Source organism: Haliotis rufescens, unplaced genomic scaffold (genome assembly GCF_023055435.1).
Source record: "Haliotis rufescens isolate VD_foot unplaced genomic scaffold, xgHalRufe1.0.p SCAF_10, whole genome shotgun sequence".
Taxonomy (NCBI): Eukaryota; Metazoa; Mollusca; class Gastropoda; order Lepetellida; family Haliotidae; genus Haliotis; species Haliotis rufescens.
The window spans coordinates 8,376,364-8,396,605 of NW_025963780.1; the positions used below are offsets into that span (position 1 = coordinate 8,376,364).

At 42.5% G+C, this 20,242-nt stretch overlaps 1 protein-coding gene across 5 annotated transcripts in view; it reads left to right on the forward strand.

Annotated features, from left to right (window-relative positions):
- LOC124118623 (probable serine carboxypeptidase CPVL) overlaps positions 1-20,242 on the forward strand; it is a 95,188-nt gene that overhangs the window by 10,095 nt on the left and 64,851 nt on the right. For all 5 annotated transcript variants that reach the window (XM_048386735.1, XM_048386734.1, XM_048386733.1 and 2 more), the window contains 2 exons: positions 9,060-9,172; positions 13,493-13,607. In XM_048386735.1, the coding sequence (XP_048242692.1) occupies positions 9,060-9,172; positions 13,493-13,607 (228 nt within the window). The remainder of the gene's footprint in view (positions 1-9,059; positions 9,173-13,492; positions 13,608-20,242) is intronic.

Here is a 20,242-nt window from a genome sequence, read left to right on the forward strand (position 1 = left end):
TAGGTGTGGTTGGTTGTTTGGTTGTGGTGTGGGTAGTAGGGGTGTTCTTGGATGCTGTGTCAGTTTTCGTGTTTGTAGTTTGGCCGAGTCGATGTTTATGTGTCGGTTGGCCTGTTGGGTGAGTGTGTGTTTGTGGGGGCATTTGTTGGATAGTGAGGAGTGGGTGTTTGTTTTGCAGTGAATGCACCAGGGGGCGCATGGCCCTAGACATTGAGGTTGAGCGCAGTTTCTACATTTAGTTTTTTGATATTTACATCCGTTAGCGGTGTGATTGTATTGGAGGCAGTTTGTGCACTGTTTGACTTGTTTGATATAGGGTTTAACTTCTAATTTAGATGACGCTCCGAAGGAGATGTGTTTAGGGGCTTCTGGATACGTTTCTGATTTTTGGAAGTTTATGATGACTATCGGCGTGTTGGTTATTCTACCGTTCCTATTTGATGTAATTCTTTTAGTGCTGGTTATTTTAGGTTGGGGGAAGGAGCCTGTGTTTAGATTTGCTTCGTTACTGTAGAATTCTAGGTCCTCCTCTGACTCTCTAGGGTTTACTCTAATTACTCCTCTAGTGTATAGTTGCCAGTTTGGGGTTTGGTGGGTTACTGTGTATTGAAATATTTCCGTTATTTTTTTGGCTGCGTTAAGTGATTGTTGGTCCGGAAAGATGATCTGAAATCCTTTGTGGGCTTCCCTGATTTTATCGAAGAGTATTTGTTGTTTTTTAAAGAATGATCCTACTTTATTGGCCTAAAACCTGCCTACAGTATGTATTTAACTAAAATTTAAACAATAAAATGGAATGTGATTGGTTGATACACGATTGGTTGTGTCCTAAGCTAAATGGATGGCTAGACAGAGGGGAATACTAAATCCTGTTTATCCTGTTGGACTGGCACTAATCTTGTTGACATATTTACTGGATGCTTTGAAAGAGATTAGGGTGTCACTATAGATGAGCTTGTGTGGGGGCTAATCCTTAATGCCCTATAGATGAGCTGGTATGGGGGCTAATCCTTAATGCACTATAGAAGAGCTTGTATGGGGGCTAATCCTTAATGAGTCTTAATTGAAGTAATGTTATTCTAATATACCCCGGTAGGTGATGACAGATATACTTAAATAAATATCCTTTGTCTGGGAGATAGGATCTTGATACCTTAGGCTAGCATTTATCTAAAAGCTTCAAATCAATTAAACTATGTAGACGTAACTCTTGTCTTATTGAATAGCATGTCTAGAATACGCGCTCCCATTACCTTAGGCTAGCAACCATCTAAAAAAGCTTTAACTGAAACTACTGATATTTTATATATGCATTTTACCTAATGATAATTATTACTTGCTAAAACTACAATTATATGAAATGATGTATAAATATTACATCATGATAACTCATAAAAGCACTTGATGTAGATCTAATTATTATAAGATAACTTAGTATAAATGTTATCCCATGATAGTATACTATATCCCATTATAGGCTTTGTCCCTATCATCAGTCATAGCAGATCTCTATCTGCTTGCAATATATGAACACCATCAGTGATTTATGCTGATGTCCCTATGTCCTCAGTTTCTCCCTCAATTGCATATCTCACATCTATTATCTCATGTAACAGTACCGCTGTGATGTGAGATATTTGTATAGTTTCCCGTCATATGTAAGTAGCATATGTGACAGTGGAGCTCAGTCAGTATCTACTGTTGCATTCACATACTTCACATTCTTCTGTTAAGCATCAACTTTATTCATGTGGTTATGGTAATATATGGACAGAACAGGATACGTATATACCAGATCTTTCATAGATGCTTGCACTCAGACCCTGAAAGATATGTACATTCAAAATTGGCATTTTTCCTTATCAGTATCAAAGAAACTATCAAGTTATTCCCTCTGTAAGAATGTAGTAATAACGAAAAAGCTGTCAATGTACATATTGCATGCTCTGAAGCTAAGAATCTGCAAATGTGTTACCTATTACTATATAACATGTACTATAGGCCTATTATATGTATTATGAATAAACACATAGAGACATTCACTTACTGTATGTACAACTTAGTTGTTGCTGCATCTTGACTTATTTCCAATAGTTGTCTGGTCTGTAGTACTTGCAGTTACTACTTGTATCTGGGATTACTCTGTAGTTGTTGCCATGTTAGTCTCACCCCATAACCTTTGCTTCCTGGATGATTTCATTTCCATTGGCATCATCTGGCTAGTGTCTCATTTTACCTGACCTCAGTACATGCAGTAGTCATTCTTCAGGTGACCACATCCTGACTGTTGTGTTCGGCTACTTGCATTGCTATTGAACTTTGTTGCTCACCTGGGGGAGATGTTAGTTCCCCTCAGTTGTAAGTGTACTCATATCACTACATAGTCCATCTTGTATCCTTGCTTTTGTAGGAGCCCTGCACTTTGTTTCCTAATATTTTAGAGTTTTTGCACTTTGTGATTGCCTTCCATATTGCCCTCAGTTCATAGTATTGTTGTTTGGTCCCAACTTATAGGATCCTTGTTGCCTCTTAGGATGTGTGTCATACTTGTGTATTATACACTTCATCTTGGCACAATCAGACAGTGATTTAAGTTCACAGGTTGATGTTAAGGTTGTGGATTTCATCCATCAGCTTGATCCCTCAGTCCGCAGTACTATTCTCTCACGTCTAGCAGGTGACGCCAATCCACATCCTCCTCAGACCACTTATGTAGCTGATGTTGGGTCTGGAGATATGTTGTTTAGGCCGCATGTGCCTCCAGCTCCTGTGGATAGCCAAAGGCTTGTTGCCCCTCCATACACACCTGGGCCCTCATCGTCATTGCTAGCACATTCACCTCTGGGATCTCCTTTGTTGCCTGATGTATGGTCACCCAGGGAGCCTTCCCAGCAGACAATACCCCCACAAGACCCTAGTCCTAGGATAGAATTACTTAAGTATTTGCCTAGGCCCTACGGGTCACTCTTCAGCTATAACCAACCCCAGGGTTTATCAACCCCTTACTCACAGCAGTCGCATGTCATTCCACGTCCGACTGGGGCACCATTTAAAGCCTGGCACCATTTAAAGCCTGGCCCAACAGACATGTACCCATGCCAATTCTATACCCTGGGTACACTCCATCTGCCCAGGCTAGTCAGTTCCTGGCAACTCCACATTCCACCATGCCCATATCACACACCTTGTACATGCCAATATTCAATGCACCAAGTCAACTTCTAAGAGTCCCAGCTATGAAGCAAACTGAGGACTCTTACCAAGGCTCTCAACAATAAGTGCTCTCCAATTTAGTTGGGCACCCAAACATTGCACATGTGAAGGTTGAGGAGCATACCTGTGAATTATGTCTCCCCCAGAATGGAGGGAGACATATTGTTTTTGGCACGGTTCCCGTCGGCGTCGGCGTCGGCGTCGGCGTTCCCACCGTTTCCGGACCATAACTCAGAAACCGTTTAATATTTTTTCGCGAAACTTTGTATACACATTAACCCAGCACTGAAGTGGTGCCTTTTGCTATTTAGAGATTTTTGACATTTTTATTTTTTCTCGTTTCCATGGAGATAACTTGAACATAGACTCTGAATGGGGGTAAGCTTGGTTTCCAGACCATAACTCGGAAACCGTTTAATATTTTTTCGCGAAACTTTGTATACACATTAACCCAGCACTGAAGTGGTGCCTTTTGCTATTTAGAGATTTTTGACATTTTTATTTTTTCTCGTTTCCATGGAGATAACTTGAACATAGACTCTGAATGGGGGTAAGCTTGGTTTCCGGACCATAACTCGGAAACCGTTTAATATTTTTTCGCGAAACTTTGTATACACATTAACCCAGCACTGAAGTGGTGCCTTTTGCTATTTAGAGATTTTTGACATTTTTATTTTTTCTCATTTCCATGGAGATAACTTGAACATAGACTCTGAATGGGGGTAAGCTTGGTTTCCGGACCATAACTCGGAAACCGTTTAATATTTTTTCGCGAAACTTTGTATACACATTAACCCAGCACTGAAGTGGTGCCTTTTGCTATTTAGAGATTTTTGACATTTTTATTTTTTCTCGTTTCCATGGAGATAACTTGAACATAGACTCTGAATGGGGGTAAGCTTGGTTTCCGGACCATAACTCGGAAACCGTTTAATATTTTTTCGCGAAACTTTGTATACACATTAACCCAGCACTGAAGTGGTACCTTTTGCTATTTAGAGATTTTTGACATTTTTATTTTTTCTCATTTCCATGGAGATAACTTGAACATAGACTCTGAATGGGGGTAAGCTTGGTTTCCGGACCATAACTCGGAAACCGTTTAATATTTTTTCGCGAAACTTTGTATACACATTAACCCAGCACTGAAGTGGTGCCTTTTGCTATTTAGAGATTTTTGACATTTTTATTTTTTCTCGTTTCCATGGAGATAAGTTGAACATAGGCTCTGAATGGGGGTAAGCTTTGTTTCCGGACCATAACTCAGAAACAGTTTAATATTTTTTCGCGAAACTTTGTATACACATTAACCCAGCACTGAAGTGGTACCTTTTGCTATTTAGAGATTTTTGACATTTTTATTTTTTCTCGTTTCCATGGAGATAAGTTGAACATAGGCTCTGAATGGGAGTAAGCTTTGTTTCCGGACCATAACTCAGAAACAGTTTAATATTTCAACATTGACCTCAATACAAACAAAGCGCAACCTCTTCTGCAAGAACCCTTCACGCAGCTGAATGAAGTGTCCAATACCAGGAAAGAAAGTGTTATTGACCATATTTATGTCAAGGATCTTTCACATCAGAGAGCCGGTGTGGTGCCTTGCTATTACAGTTTCCATGACATCACATATGTCATTGTGTAGAAGACCTGCAGAGTCAGATACATGGGCAATAACATCACAGAGACTTTCCTTTGTGCCATATAACATTGCTACATCATTTCTGATATGTTGGGGATATTAATATATTTGTGTCCAAACTCTATTAGTACTTTAAGTGGATTTTCTACAAATACTTCAGTAACAAGAAAACTGTGCTACTTAGATGACTACACTGTCAGGTGGGTAAATGATTGAGGGATTAGTGGTGTTGATTAGACGCTGAAGTGGTGCCCATTAGTTGTTTGAAATTTCTAGGAGTTCTATTTTTGTCTCTGTTATTTAGTAATGGAGGGTGGGAATGAAGAGATGGGGTTTAACTTGAAGTAAACGAATGAATGGGGGTTAGGGGAGTGCGGGGAGACATATGTTTTTACGAGTAGAAACACTTTCTAGTTTCTGATAGATATTGGTTCACTGATCACCACCATCTGCTGGAGTGCATGGAGCTGGGGGAGCCAAGCTACCCTATTTGGGGTATGTTGAGGCTACTATTGCTATACCCCCTGACTTCATGGGTCAAGTAGTGGATGTACCCGCATTCATTCTTGTGGTGCCCACTACCGACTTCACCACTAAGGTACCTCTCATCCTGGGGACCAATGTCCTGCGTGCTGCTTGTGAAAGCAACCCTGGTGACAGGGTATATGGGAGTTCTTCTCCTTGTACCATGGCTATTCAGTGGCTCAGTAGTAGTTGGAATGACTGAACCGAACTGAGAATGTGCTGACAACTAAATCTATCACAATATCCCTGTCTTGCAACCAGATTATTACAGGTATTTGCAGGGGTTTTGCTCCAAAGATTGGTATGGAGCTTTGTGCCACACAGTCCATACTTCCTGGTTCACTTACTCTGGTTACTGGTGCTGTTGGGTTTCAGTCCAGCCACTCAACATCAGCAATACTGGCTCTGTACTTACCAAACTACCAAAAGAATTATTCGATCTGGACTCTCTGGATGATAATCATTCCCAGGATGAAACAACTTAATTGCACTCTATACTGAATGAGATTGACGATGTGTTCAGCAAGTCCGATATCAACATGGGACATACTGACCCGGTCACCCATCGAATAGAACTCACAGATGAGACTCCATTTAAGGAAAGACTTTTAGATGTATTCCACCCTCTATGTATCAAGAGGTCAAGGATCATATAAAGCGGATGTTAGATGCTAAAGTTATCCGTCCATCTACTTGTCCATATGCCTCGCCTGCTGTCCTGGTAAGCAAACATGACTCGAGTCTGCGATTCTGCATTGACTGCATTGACAGTCGCACAATTTAAGATTTCTATGCTCTACCAAGGATAGAGGAAACTCTTCATGATACTTTTCATGAGGCAAAATACCTCTCTTGTCATGACCTTAAAAAGTGGATAATGGCAAGTCAAAGTAGACAAGGAGTAGAAGGCCTGTACTGCCTTCACTGTTAGCCCAATTGAGTTTTACGAGTTTGTGTTTTAGACTGACAAATGCTCCTGCTACTTTCCAGTACCTTATGGAGAGATGCATGAATGACATTCATCTTCTCCAATGCCTCATCTATCTCGATGACATCATTGTGTTTTCTAAGACCCTTTGATGAGCATCTTGAGAGATTTCAAGCATTCTTCCAAAGATTGTGCAAGAACGGGCTCGAGCTAAAGCCCTCCGTTAAGTACCTAGGTCATGTAATCTCTGAGGAGGGTATCAAAACAGACCCTGAAAAGATTTAGGTTTTGAAGACCGGGCCAATTCCACGTAATGTCAAAGACGTTTGTCTTTTTCTTGGAATCTCCAGCTACATTAGACGGTTTGTTCCAGACTACGCTAAATTTGCTAAGGCACAAACTTCTTTGGTTGCTGGTCACGATGGGAGGTCCAACCAATCATTTGTATGGGTCAATGCTCAACAGTCTGCTTATTAGCAGGCTTTCTTTTGCTTCTGTTTTGGCTTTTGCTGATTTCACTCTGCCCTTTGAATTGCACATTGATGCAAGTGGGGATGGCTTGGGTGCAGTACTGTACCAATCCCAAGACAATCAAAGGCGACTGATTGCCTATGGAAAGCAAAGCTGAATTACCCTGCTCATAAATTAGAGTTTTTGGCTCTAAAATGGGATGTCACCAAGAAGTTCCATGACTACATGTGTGACAACTCATTCACTGTCAAGACTGACAATAATCCCCTCACTTTTGTCCTAACTTCTGCTAAGTTGGACGCAACTGGGCACTGCTGGCTCGCAGAACTTGCTACTTATGACTTCTCCCTTGAGTATGTTTCAGGTGCAAGGAATGTTGATGCAGATGCTTTGTCCAGGTTGCCGCGGCAGTCCATGGACATACAAACTGTGTCTGCTCTCTGTAATGGGCAACTCTATGGCGGACGATGGTATGGAACCTCCTGACGTCGCTAGCCAACGGATGAGAACATATCAGCAAGCTGATTCTTCAATCTGTTCCATTTGGACCTCATCCGTAATGATACATGCCCAACCATGGAGGCTCTCAAATCCATAGACCAGGACACTGCATCCATTCTCCAACAGTGGGACTCACTGTCAAAGATGGCCTTCTCCACAGGCAACACCTGGACTTCCCTTATCTATTTTTCTGTATTCCACCACTTCATATCACTGTGAAGCTTGTATTATGGTTCTGTTCGGATGAACAAAACCTTCCAAATGACGTGCTGGTTTTCTTGGGGGAATTAGTCAGCAAAGAGACGAAATCACAGAGACTAATCACAATTTAAATTTACAAAGAACAATTAACAATGAACAATATCTTAACTACAGCTGAGGGTGCCACAGAGAGTCGGTACAACCCTCTGGGCTGTGGGAGAGAAGTTTGCTTAGTATAAGTGTCAAACCCCTTCTGTATTTATTTAATAAAAATTAGAACAATAAAAAGGAATATGATTGGTTGATACACAATGGGGTGTGCCCAATGGTTAATGAATGGCTAGACAGAGTAGAATACTTAATCCTGTTAATCCTGTTGGACTGGCACTAATCTTGTTGACATATTTACTGGGTGCTTGGAAAGAGATTATGGTATCACTATAGGCAAGTTTGTATGGGGGCTAATCCTTAATGAGTCTAATTTGAAGTAATTGCTGAATGTTATTCTAGTATAGGTGATGACATATTTACTTAAATAAAATAGTTTAAGGCAATCTATAAGACTATGTAGACATATCTTTTGTCTTATTTGATATTATGTCTGGGAGATGGGATCTTGTTACCTTAGACCTTGTATTTATCTAAAAGCTATAAATCTATTGAACTATGTAGACATAACTTTTGTCTTATTGAATAGTATGTCTGGCTATGCTAGCATCTATCTAAAAACTATAACTGAAACTACTGATATTTTTTGTATATGCATTTTACCTTGATTAATGTATTACTTGCTAAACTATAATTATATGAAATGTGGTATAAATGTTACACAATGGTAACTTATAAAAGCCCCTGCTGTAGATCTAATTTTTATATGAAAACTTAGTATAAATGTTATATCATGATACTTGACTACCTTTAATACGTGTCAGATGCCCTTTGGTCCACTTCTTAAAACTTCCTTTCTCACCTGCCCTCCTCATGGCATTCTGTTTGAACTCTTATGGAGGGAGGTCTCTAATTTCCAGGTGAGAAACATTTCAATATTCTTACCTTTTCCATCCTGTACTGGAAACAAATAAATGTCATAGAAAGGGTATCGCTGCTTTTCATTGAAGTAAAATATACTTAATTACATTTTTTTAAATTTTTTATATCTAAATATGTGCCAGTTCACACATCATCATCATCATAATAATACTAATACTACTACTAATAAAATAATAATAATATAAAATAATAATAATAATAAAAATAATAAAAATAATAATAAAGGCTATTTATATAGCGCAAAATGCACATCACTGAGAGTCTAAGGTAGTATTATCCCCTGCCACGTGAGGTGGGGGATATCGGAACAGAGTTCTCAAAGAGGACAAATTTTCTCAAAAACTGTTTAAGTTAAATTTTACACACTGATCTTAATGGTCATGATCTTAAATGAGTCCAAAAATTGGTGTCTAAGTTCATCCTTTTTAGAGTTATGGCCCTTGACCACTTCTTTTCAACTTAATGCATACTGCGTGAAATGGTTTTTACTTTGAAAAGTAATTAATTCAATTATTCTTTATTTTCCAGCCAAGGAAATGAGCCTGACTACATCTCCAATCATTACAAAGGGCTACTCTGGCTTCCTGACTGTCAACAAGACAATCAACAGCAACATGTTCTTCTGGTTCTTCCCAGCACAGGTATGTCATGCCACACACAGGCACATGATGTCATGTCATGCCACACACAGGCACATGATGTCATGTCATGCCACACACAGGCACATCATGTCATGTCATGCCACACACAGGCACATCATGTCATGTCATTTCCAATCACACACAGGCATGTCATGTCCAATCACACACAGGCACATGATGTCATGTCATGCCACACACAGGCACGTCATGTCATGTCATGCCACACACAGGCACATGATGTCATGTCATGCCACACACAGGCAAGTCATGTCATGTCATGCCACACACAGGCACGTCATGTCATGTTATGTCACACACAGGCACGTGATGTCATGTCATGCCACACACAGGCACGTCATGTCATGTCATGCCACACACAGGCACATCATGTCATGTCATGCCACACACAGGCACGTCCTGTCATGTCATGCCACACACAGGCACGTCATGTCATGTCATGCCACACACAGGCACATCATGTCATGTCATGTCACACACAGGCACATCATGTCATGTCATGCCACACACAGGCACATGATGTCATGTCATGCCACACACAGGCACATGATGTCATGTCATGCCACACACAGGCACATCATGTCATGTCATGCCACACACAGGCACATCATGTCATGTCATTTCCAATCACACACAGGCATGTCATGTCCAATCACACACAGGCATGTCATGTCATGTCATGACACACACAGGCACATGATGTCATGTCATGCCACACACAGGCACATGATGTCATGTCATGCCACACACAGGCACGTCATGTCATGTCATGCCACACACAGGCACATGATGTCATGTCATGCCACACACAGGCAAGTCATGTCATGTCATGCCACACACAGGCACGTCATGTCATGTTATGTCACACACAGGCACGTGATGTCATGTCATGCCACACACAGGCACATCATGTCATGTCATGCCACACACAGGCACATCATGTCATGTCATGCCACACACAGGCACGTCCTGTCATGTCATGCCACACACAGGCACGTCATGTCATGTCATGCCACACACAGGCACATCATGTCATGTCATGTCACACACAGGCACATCATGTCATGTCATGTCACACAGACACATCATGTCATGTCATGCTACACACAGGCATGTCAGGTCCTGTCCAATCACACACAGGCACATGATGTCATGTCATGTCACACACAGGCACGTCATGTCACACACAGACATGTCATGTCACACACAGACATGTCAGGTCCTGTCACACCCAGGCACATCATGTGATGTCCACTCACACACAGGCATGTCATGTCATGTCACAAACAGACACAACATGCCATGTCACACACAGGCACATCATGTCATGGCATGTCACACAGGATGTTCACAGCACAGGTATGTCCCACACAGGATGTTCACAGCACAGGTATGTCCCACACAGGATGTTCACAGCACAGGTATGTCACACACAGGATGTTCAATGCACAGGTATATCACACACAGGATGTTCACAGCACAGGTATGTCACACACAGGATGTTCACAGCACAGGTATGTCACACACAGGATGTTCACAGCACAGGTATGTCCCACACAGGATGTTCACTGCACAGGTATATCACACACAGGATGTTCACAGCACAGGTATGTCACACACAAGATGTTCACAGCACAGGTATGTCACACACAAGATGTTCACAGCACAGGGATGTTCACAGCACAGGTATGTCACACACAGGACGTTTACAGCAGAGGTATGTCACACCCAGGATGTTCACTCAGAACAGGTAGGCCATGTCAGACATGATGTTCACAGCACAGGTATATCATGTGAGACATGATGTTCACAGCTGAGGTGTGTTATGTCCCACACAGGATGTTCACAGCACAGGGATGTCATGCACAGGATGTTCACAGCTCAGTTACGTCATATCATCAACTGTTTGAAATCACCCACTCTCTATTAACAGGACCTTATGCTGAAATAAATTCAGCAGGCTGTGTTAGGAAGTGTGCTAGAAATTCAGCAGGCTAACGGTCCTTTGGGGTGGTTCACATAGCTGGCAAGTTTATGTTAAACAGTGTCGCGGGTGATGAACTTCCAGTGATTGGCATAAGTTCTGTCTGGGCATGTGTGGCTGTCATAAGATTTAAACAATCAGTTCTACATTCTAAGGTAACTTATGAAAATATCTACCACTTACATATACTCAGCTTTATGGTAAATCTGTCAAATCTGCCATGAAGTTATTGCAAGTGGATGACAATAGCCTTTACTGCGTGGGGAAAGTTTTGTGACACACTGTTGAGATTACCAAAGATCAAAGCAAAGCTACCTCATTGATTTTGAGTAGAAAGCAGTGTGGTAAAAAAAAGTTACCTCGGCGCCAGTCAGTGTTTTTTCAACTGTAGATACACGTGCTGTTGTAGTTTGCAAAGAAGGTTGGAGAAGCGTGTTTATGTACCAGTAGTTTTACAAGGCTGGCGTATGTCTGGACTACACAGTGTTGTGTGAGCAACTTGACAAGAGGTGACAGGTTAGTGAACGTTCCTGATCAGACTATGGACACAGTGATTATGTCTGATTGAGGAAACAGGATGTGAGAGATTTTGTAAGTTATCATATGCTGTCTGGTTTGACAATGTGTGGAAGTTACTAAAAGAAATATATGCCTTCTTACGTGTTCTTTTTGTTGATGGTCTGCAAAAATAACTATGTCATGACACTACTGCGAGTGTGTGTCACTCTCAGTTTTTTACAGTACTTTCCTGCTCGCAAAACTTACCAGACTTACAGTATATACCATTACACATACAGGTAAATGTTGACCCATCAAGCTACTACAATCTGTACAGGCTGTGCTGCAGTAGTCAGCCTGGTTCGTTAACGATCAAGTCCTTGGGTTTTCATTCACATTCCCAGAATCATATTGAATGTTATGCCTATTTGTGAGTGTGGGTGTTGTTGATTGGCTGTAGCTATAATGTTGGTCTTCTACCTTATTATTCATGTGGGGGCACGGGTGGCCCAGTCATCTAAGGCACCGCAATTCACTGTGCAGAGTTGCGTCCCTTGGGCATGCCAGAAACCTATGATTGTGGGTTCGAATCCTGGTTCACCCCGATTATGTTTCTAGGTTTGTCAGCACCATACCCGTGCTCGTGGGTGTCACCGAAGTGGTAAACGTCTGAGACCTGCATCACTTCGGGCTTTCCTCCCACATTAAGCTGACACGCCGTGATATGACTGGAATACTGTTAAAAGCGGCGTTAACCCCAACTCACTCACTCACTCACTCACTCACTCACTCACTCACTCACTGTTATTCATGTGTCATGTGTAATTATTCAATATGAGATTTTAATGGGGACAAGTTTTTCACCAGTGCTTACTGAATGAAATTTTGCAGTTGGGGATAAGTATTTAAACCAGAATTGAAAATGTATTTTTGATGTCCCTTGTTTGATGATTAAAGTATAAAGATGTTGAGGGAGTTTGAAAACCGGCATCCAAAGTAAATGTTTGAATTTTTTCCCTTGTTTGATCCTTTGGCTTTCGTGCAGTTGCACCACTGGGAATAAGTGTTCTTGGAAACCACTTTAAATGACATTTATGTATGTAATGAATATATTACCCAGTATGAAAACCACCATTGGGCTTAAAAAAATAAAAGCATTGGTTCTCAAGCAATGGTTTTTGAAAATATAGTGCAGGCGGGCAGTGTCTTTTTTTTTCCTTTTTTTGGTTGTTCAAACTAGTATGTAACCAAATAAGCAGTTGTGTAAAGAGATAAACAATTGTGTACTATCAACCTGGGCAAGGGCCTCCCTACATAAATGTATTCCTTGATGAGTAAAATACTGGAATACAGTACTTGACTACCATTGGACTTGGAATATTTAAGGCTTTTTTAAAATAGAAGTAAAATGGAAAAAAATATGAAAAGTGCGGTGAAATTTATGATTATGCGGGCGATGCCTGAGAACCAAGACTATTATTTCTGTTAGCATTGAGAATTAATATTTTGCCAAGTTGAAAGGGTAGGTTTCCTTTCATGAGCATAAGTCATAAACTGTCTAATACTGTACATCTTAATGAAAAGCAAGTGCTGAACTGCTGAAGATGTTTAAAACTAATTTTTTGCTTTTCAAAGGTGAAAAGTTGAAATGAGTATTGGGTCTACTTTTGCAGGCAAACCTTTTACTTTTTTTATGGCACTGTCCAAATGTTTCAGCAATGTAAGTACTGGTATGAGTAATATTCAAAACAAAAGTATGCGGTCTACAGGTGTTTCTCAATCCTTGCCAACAGGACCAACTGTTATTCTTGTGTCCACAGACTGACCCAGTTAATGCTCCTGTGTTGCTGTGGTTACAAGGAGGTCCTGGGGGTTCATCACTCTTTGGTCTGTTTGTAGAACAAGGACCTATCTTGGTGGACAAACATGGAAACTGTAAGTACAAAGTCTGTCAATAAGACAAATACTTCTAAGTTTGTTTGTTTGTTTGTTTTGACAGCTGTGCCCTGGATATTTGAGGGTAGAATCCTGTGTAGACTCAGGGATGTAGGTGTCCAGTGACCAGTGCTTGGATCAGATGATCCGGCTCCATGATTTGACATTATGTGTATCATCATTCCTCAGCTGTCTCGATCACATTACTTTCACATTTCAGACAATAAAACAGATTTTTAACTTATCCTGCATTACTCCTTAATGCATATTACTGCTTGTTCTTGACAGAGAAAAGAGCTGTGTGAAGGTCTTTGCTTGAAGAAGTTGTTCCAACTAGCTGAGAGGCCAACCCTATCACACAGACTCACGTGACCAAAGGAAGTGACGTCACGGATCCTCACATTACTTTTGTCACTTGCTGAGCAAAGACCTGTCTTTTTGCTGTAGCATAAACTTTTTCAAACCCTCACGTGTTTGCTCTTTGAGTGACGTTTATTGTTTTTGTGTTATGCCTACGGTTTGTATTTTGTAATTCTGTGTTTGATAAACATGTGCATAGCATTATTAGACACTTACTGGCATTTTCTCAAAAGAAAACAATGTATTATGCCAGGTGTCTTGTTGTTTCAAGTAGCCATCTTGAATATTTTACGTGGCCAGTGAGTTAATGAACTGGCTTGCGTTGGCGGACAGACTGGAGATAGTCGCTCCATCTCGCGGCCTAGAGGTTGATAGCAAGACAGCCATCAGTGTGGACCCTACCTCCATCCCTCCTGACCCACTGACCAGGGACATGGTCTCAGCCCTGGATGAGGACTTCAGTGAGCTTTCACTGACTCTGTCCTTCAGGGCCCCACGCTATAGACAAGACGACTACCCAGTCCGATCTCTTCACGTTGTGGACTGCGCTCATACTTTAGATGAGGATCTGCACCGCATGACTGGGTCTAACCGCTCAACCTCAGTACGAATCTCTGACAGTTAACTCGCCTACGTAGAGACTGAGATTCGCCACACGCTCAAACCTCTCTCACTGGTGACATCCTTCAGAGCCATTCTTCAGGACTTGTTAGAGGATAACCCCCATAGAATAGACAACCTAACAACAGTTGTATCCTACCTCCAGCAACAAATAGAGCATATGTGCTCTGTGCATATGTGCTATGTGCGTCGCTCTGATTGAGCTCACAGCCACAAGACGCCTGGGCTACCTTGCCCTGTTGGACTGGGACCCAGAGTTCAAGAGATACCTCCTGCGTCAACCTTAGTCCGCCTCTGACCTCTTTAACAGACAAATATATAAGACGCACTCCAGAGTCTCAGCCTTTGCCCGAGATGAGACAGCTCTCAAAGCCCTGGCCAGGGTGTCACAGCCAGACGTTGCTAAGGCGTCCCAATCTGGCACACACCAGACACAACGCAACACCCTCCAGCTCCGGGGGGAGGGGCTCCACCTCAACCTCTCGTGGCAGAGGCAGAGGAAAAGGCAAGTCCTCAGGCTCATACCAGTCCTGCTGCGGCCACGCCAAGGGATGTAACGCTGACTGCAGGACTTCAAGTGAATCGCCAGACAGGCATGACTGGGACTTCCACCCCCAGCCGTCCAAGTTGTCGACACTCCAGGAGGTGGGAGACTTGGTCGATTCTGGCAGAATTGGGAGATCCTGGGGGACCCATATGTCACCAACATCATCCGACATGGGTACAAGCTGGCGCTTATAGACGGCCCGCTGCTCACGCCGTCACCCTGTATCCTGCCTCCTGAATCATTGGGACACTGTCACTCTACTTCGACACAGGGACTTCACCCTCCGGCTCCTGTACCAGTTGACACCCTCAAATCGCCTTCAGTTCATCGGGGGCCTTTTCCAGACACACCTCGACCTCCTCTCTGTACCAAGAGACTGGGGGAAGCGCATGCAGTCGCAACTGACTCCAGCCCTCCACCTACCACCCACTCTGCGCCAATGGCAAGTCCTCCTGGGCCTCCTAACCTCAGCGCAGGACGACCTACAGAGGAAGGCTCCAACTGTGCCCAGTTCAGATGTTTCTGGCTCCCTACATCAGGTGCCTTGGTATCCATCGTCCTCCCGGATCACCTCAAGCAGCATCTCCAGTGGTGAACTGTGGAATCGAATGTCTTAGGCGGCGACTCCTTGACAGGGCTTATTACCTCTCTGAGCCTATTCGTAGACGCTTCCCTGCAATATCTCGGCCAGGCAAGGTTGCTCCGACAGAGTGGAAGCCTCACCTTGACGCCTTCGCTCTTGTTTGTCAGGACCACGGTCTCCCAAACATAGACCTATTTGCCACCAGCCAGAACTGCCAGATCCCGACCTACCTGCTGATCCACCCTCACAGCAGACAGCCACACCCAGGACCAAACAAGTTATGTCTTCACGTCTTGTCCATTTACAGAGAGCACTGAACGCCAAAGTTTACTCGGCCAGAGCGGCTAGAGCCATCATGATTGCACATCGCCTGACCACCAGGGGCCTATATGACGCGCCACAATTCCTGGCCGAGTTCATGCTCTATCTTCGCCACAAGTGTAAGCTCAAGGGTAGTACCATCACGACCTACCTTGTGGTGCCCAACTTCGTCCTGGTAGTTCCGGAATATCGGCGCATGATGAAAATCCCGGAATTACAGGCTGGAAGACCAAAAGGCGAGATCATTCCTCATCCCTCCCCTATAATTGATTGTGGGCGAGGAAGAGGAACAAGAGCTACCGTCTATGTCTGGTTAGAGCGCTCCTCTGCTAGATCCGCTGATCCAAGAAACGTCGTAGACAACAATGACGCCTTTTCATACCGGTAAGCCACAACACCATCACCCTTTGGCTACAAGCCATCATTCGCCAGGCCTACGAGATTGAACCCTCCACGCTCCAACAACCCGCATGAGATCCAGGCGGTTGCCTCCACCATGGTGCTACACAGCAACAGCTCTCTACGCGCCATCATGGAGGGTTGTTTCTGGCGATCTAACACAGTCTTCATCAGTCACTACCTGCGAGACGTTGCATTGGAGGATGTGCAAGGCACGCACAGCTTTGGTCCGTTAGTTGTGACCCAACAGGTCACCACTACTACATGTCACTGACCTCCCTCCAGTCCAGAGCTGGCCTTTTGACATCCCCTTGCATAATGCCCTGGACTAGAAGGTTCATGCCCAACTTGCATACGGCTCGGTACTCCAGTCTAAGGCCTTCACTTGAGAGGGTTATCGTCGATGGCTGCATAGTACCAGGACACAAAGCACACCTGACTCTTCCCTTCATGTAATGGTCATTAATGTGGACCATACAGCCGAAGAGGGGCTGAAGGAATGGAGTGGTCAACTGAAGCCGACCACACAGCCAAGGATTGGCTAGGGAACAGAGTCTCGAAAAAAAGATGAAAGTCCACATCTGAAGGTATGCCCTCCACCGATTCCATCAGATAAAGATGCATTAAGGAGTATTCCAGGATAAGTAAACAATCTAGTAAAATCCTAGATACTTTTTATATTTGTATACTTATCCTGCATTACTGCGTCTAAAGAGACACGCCCATCGCAGATGCCTTTCGATGTTCTGGACTCCAGAGTAATGAGAGGATCCGTGACATCACTTCCTTTGGTCAAGTGGGAGCTGCGTGATAGGGTTTGCCTCTTAGCTCAACAACTTCTTCAAGCAAAGACCTTCATACAGCTCTTTTCTCTATCAAGAACAAGCAGTAATATGCATTAAGGAGTAATGCAGGATAAGTATACAAATATAAAAAATATCTAGGCTTTACTAGAATTATATGTGTCTACAAAATGAACAAAAATATAAATAAATGTAAAGCCATTAAAACCTCAGTTCATTTGTCACACCACTTCTGTTGGTTACTGACACATACTTCAGCTAACTGCTTGTATGACCTTATATGGAAATCAAAGCCCAAATGTAACAAATGTTTTATTTGGGATAACACTTTCTTAGTAAAGTACAGATTCTTGTACTTAGATTCTTGTACTCGTGTTTAGGTTGAGTCACGCCCAGGATTCGAACACACACAGTCACTGCCAGAGTGAGGCACCTAATCGTCAGCACACAAAGTCAGCAATCTGACCTACTCAGCCACGGAGGCTTCTACAAAAATGAAAGTCTGACAGCTGGTAGTCTAGATCACGTACTTTATGTACCCCTCTGACATATGTCAATTAGAATGACTCCCATCATTTAAAAATATTTTTACATTGTTCATAAATTCTGGTGATAATATGAGAGAACCAGGGAACTGTGTTTGTTAAACATGCCTGTTGAGGGTTTTTAGAGGCTTTCAAAGCTCCAGTCATGTCCAGTTGGGCTCTATGTAGAAGACGGGTGAAATGGGATTTCTTTGGGTTTTTTGTCAGAATTTATATCATGATGTCAGGGGTCAAGGTCAGCATTCAGGATGTTAGACACCTTGAAGTTTGGTTTTTGGACTGGGAGCTGTATTACGGCACGTTTGGGGTTTTTGAGGACATAATCACCCTCACGTAAAATCACCAAGACATTATGTCCAAATTCCAGTGATTGTATATGACATACATGTGAAGTTTACGCATGCAAATATTGCTTGCAAGAATAGAAACTTACGTGCAGTCATTAAATTTCCACAAATTTCTGAATGATGTATACTGAACAACAAAAGTTCCTGTGACATTGAATTAGATTTAATGCAAAGTTATGTTTTTTACCAAATCTGAAACAATTCCTGTCTGCAACAGATAAAAGACTCTTGTAAGTGTTCAAATGGTTTAATTTGCCATACTGACTTCAGAAAATTCGTGAATTCATAAAAAACATGAACATGCCAAAATGTCAATTTACAAATCAATAGCGTGTGTGTCCACCTCTGGTTGCAATGCAAGCAACACATCTTCGTCTCATGAAATGGACCAGGCGTTGCACAAAGTCTTGTGGGATATGTGTCCATATCTGCTGGAGCATGTTTCGAAGTTCCTGGAGTGTCTGTGGAACACGTGGTTGACGTCGAAGTCGCTGATCCATCTCATCCCACATGTGCTCGATTGGTGAGAGATCAGGGGAGCGAGCCGGCCAGGGGATGACATTCAGGTTGTTTAGTTGAAGAGAACCCTGAACAAGTCGAGCAATATGAGGCCGGGCGTTTTCATGTTGAAAGGTAATGCCTGTGTCATGACGACGCGAAAACGGTAGAACAACAGGGCCGATGATCTCGTCGCGGTAGCGCTGTCCATTGAGATTTCCCTCTACCACTATCAAACGTGTCCTCTGTCTTGCTGTAATCCCACCCAATACCATAACGCTGCCGCCCCTGAACCGTTCTTCTTTGATGACACAATGATTGATGTAACTTCCACCTCGATGTCAGTACACTCGAATCCTTCCATCGCTGTGGCTGAGGTGAAAACGAGACTCGTCAGTGAATAGAACTTGTCCCAAATGCATGGCTGTCCAGCGTAGACGCTGTCTGCACCACTGTAGACATGCTTAACGGTGGTTTCCTGTCAAAATGGGACATCTCCCTGCACATCTGAGGCGACGACGTACGGTTTGTGAAGATATTCATCGAAGGCCAGGGATGCTTATGGCAGTCACTGTAGCTGGCTGGAATCGATTTCGTAGGTGTGTTGTTCGAATCCAGTTGTCTTGTCGATTATTGGTTACGCATGGCCTGCCACTCTGAGGATGGTCGCTGACTGCATAACACCAAATGGTGTTTCTGTGGACGTTAAATTGTCTTGCAACATCACGTTGACTCGATCCTGCTTCAAGCATGCCAATGGCTCGCAGACGCTCATTTTCGGACAGGCGTGGCATTTCGTAATGTTGAATAATTGCGTAATTTTGTTGTTTTTCTGAGTGGTTGTTGTCAGCACGATGCTAAACAATGCATATAGAATCCCGTTAACGCACATGTTTCTATACCCATTCTTGGGTAGTGAAATGCATGGGGCTTGCATAGAAGTCAACTTTTGCATGGAATGCATGCTTTTCTGTAGCAGTTGTGTTTTTGTGACTTGATTCCATACATGTACTACAATATTGAAAACCAAACTTTACATGTTTGAAAAATACACTAAAATATTGGTGTCACAGGAACTTTTGTTGTTGAGTATAGATGCAAAAAGAGTTATTTTTGCATCAAAGATTCTTTTGAAAAATATGTTGAAATGGGCTGCATGAAGTGAATAAAAACTTTTTTGAATTGTGATGAAATCCTTCTCAACTTGCACTGCTATATTGTCAGAGGCTTCCAACCATTTTCATGTTACTATAGTTCAATCCTCTGTATTTATGAGCAGAAACTACCTGAATTTTGGAACATTTATAAAGCCATTTTCAAAATATAACCCACCACCTCTTTTGAATATAGCAATCTTTGTTAAAAACATATTTTCAGACATGCTTCATCGACATGATAATGTGTGAACACAACTACACCACAACACAAAAGTCTTTCACTTTGTCGCAACCTTACCACAGGACTTTTGTAAGACTTTTCTGAAGCTACGCTGGGACTTCTGCGAATTTTGGTAGATTTTCTGTGTAACTAGGCACTGTAACTCTATGGATATATGTGAAACTAATTGCCCCTTTTATTGGACTAATTTAATAGTTTTATGTTATGTTTATA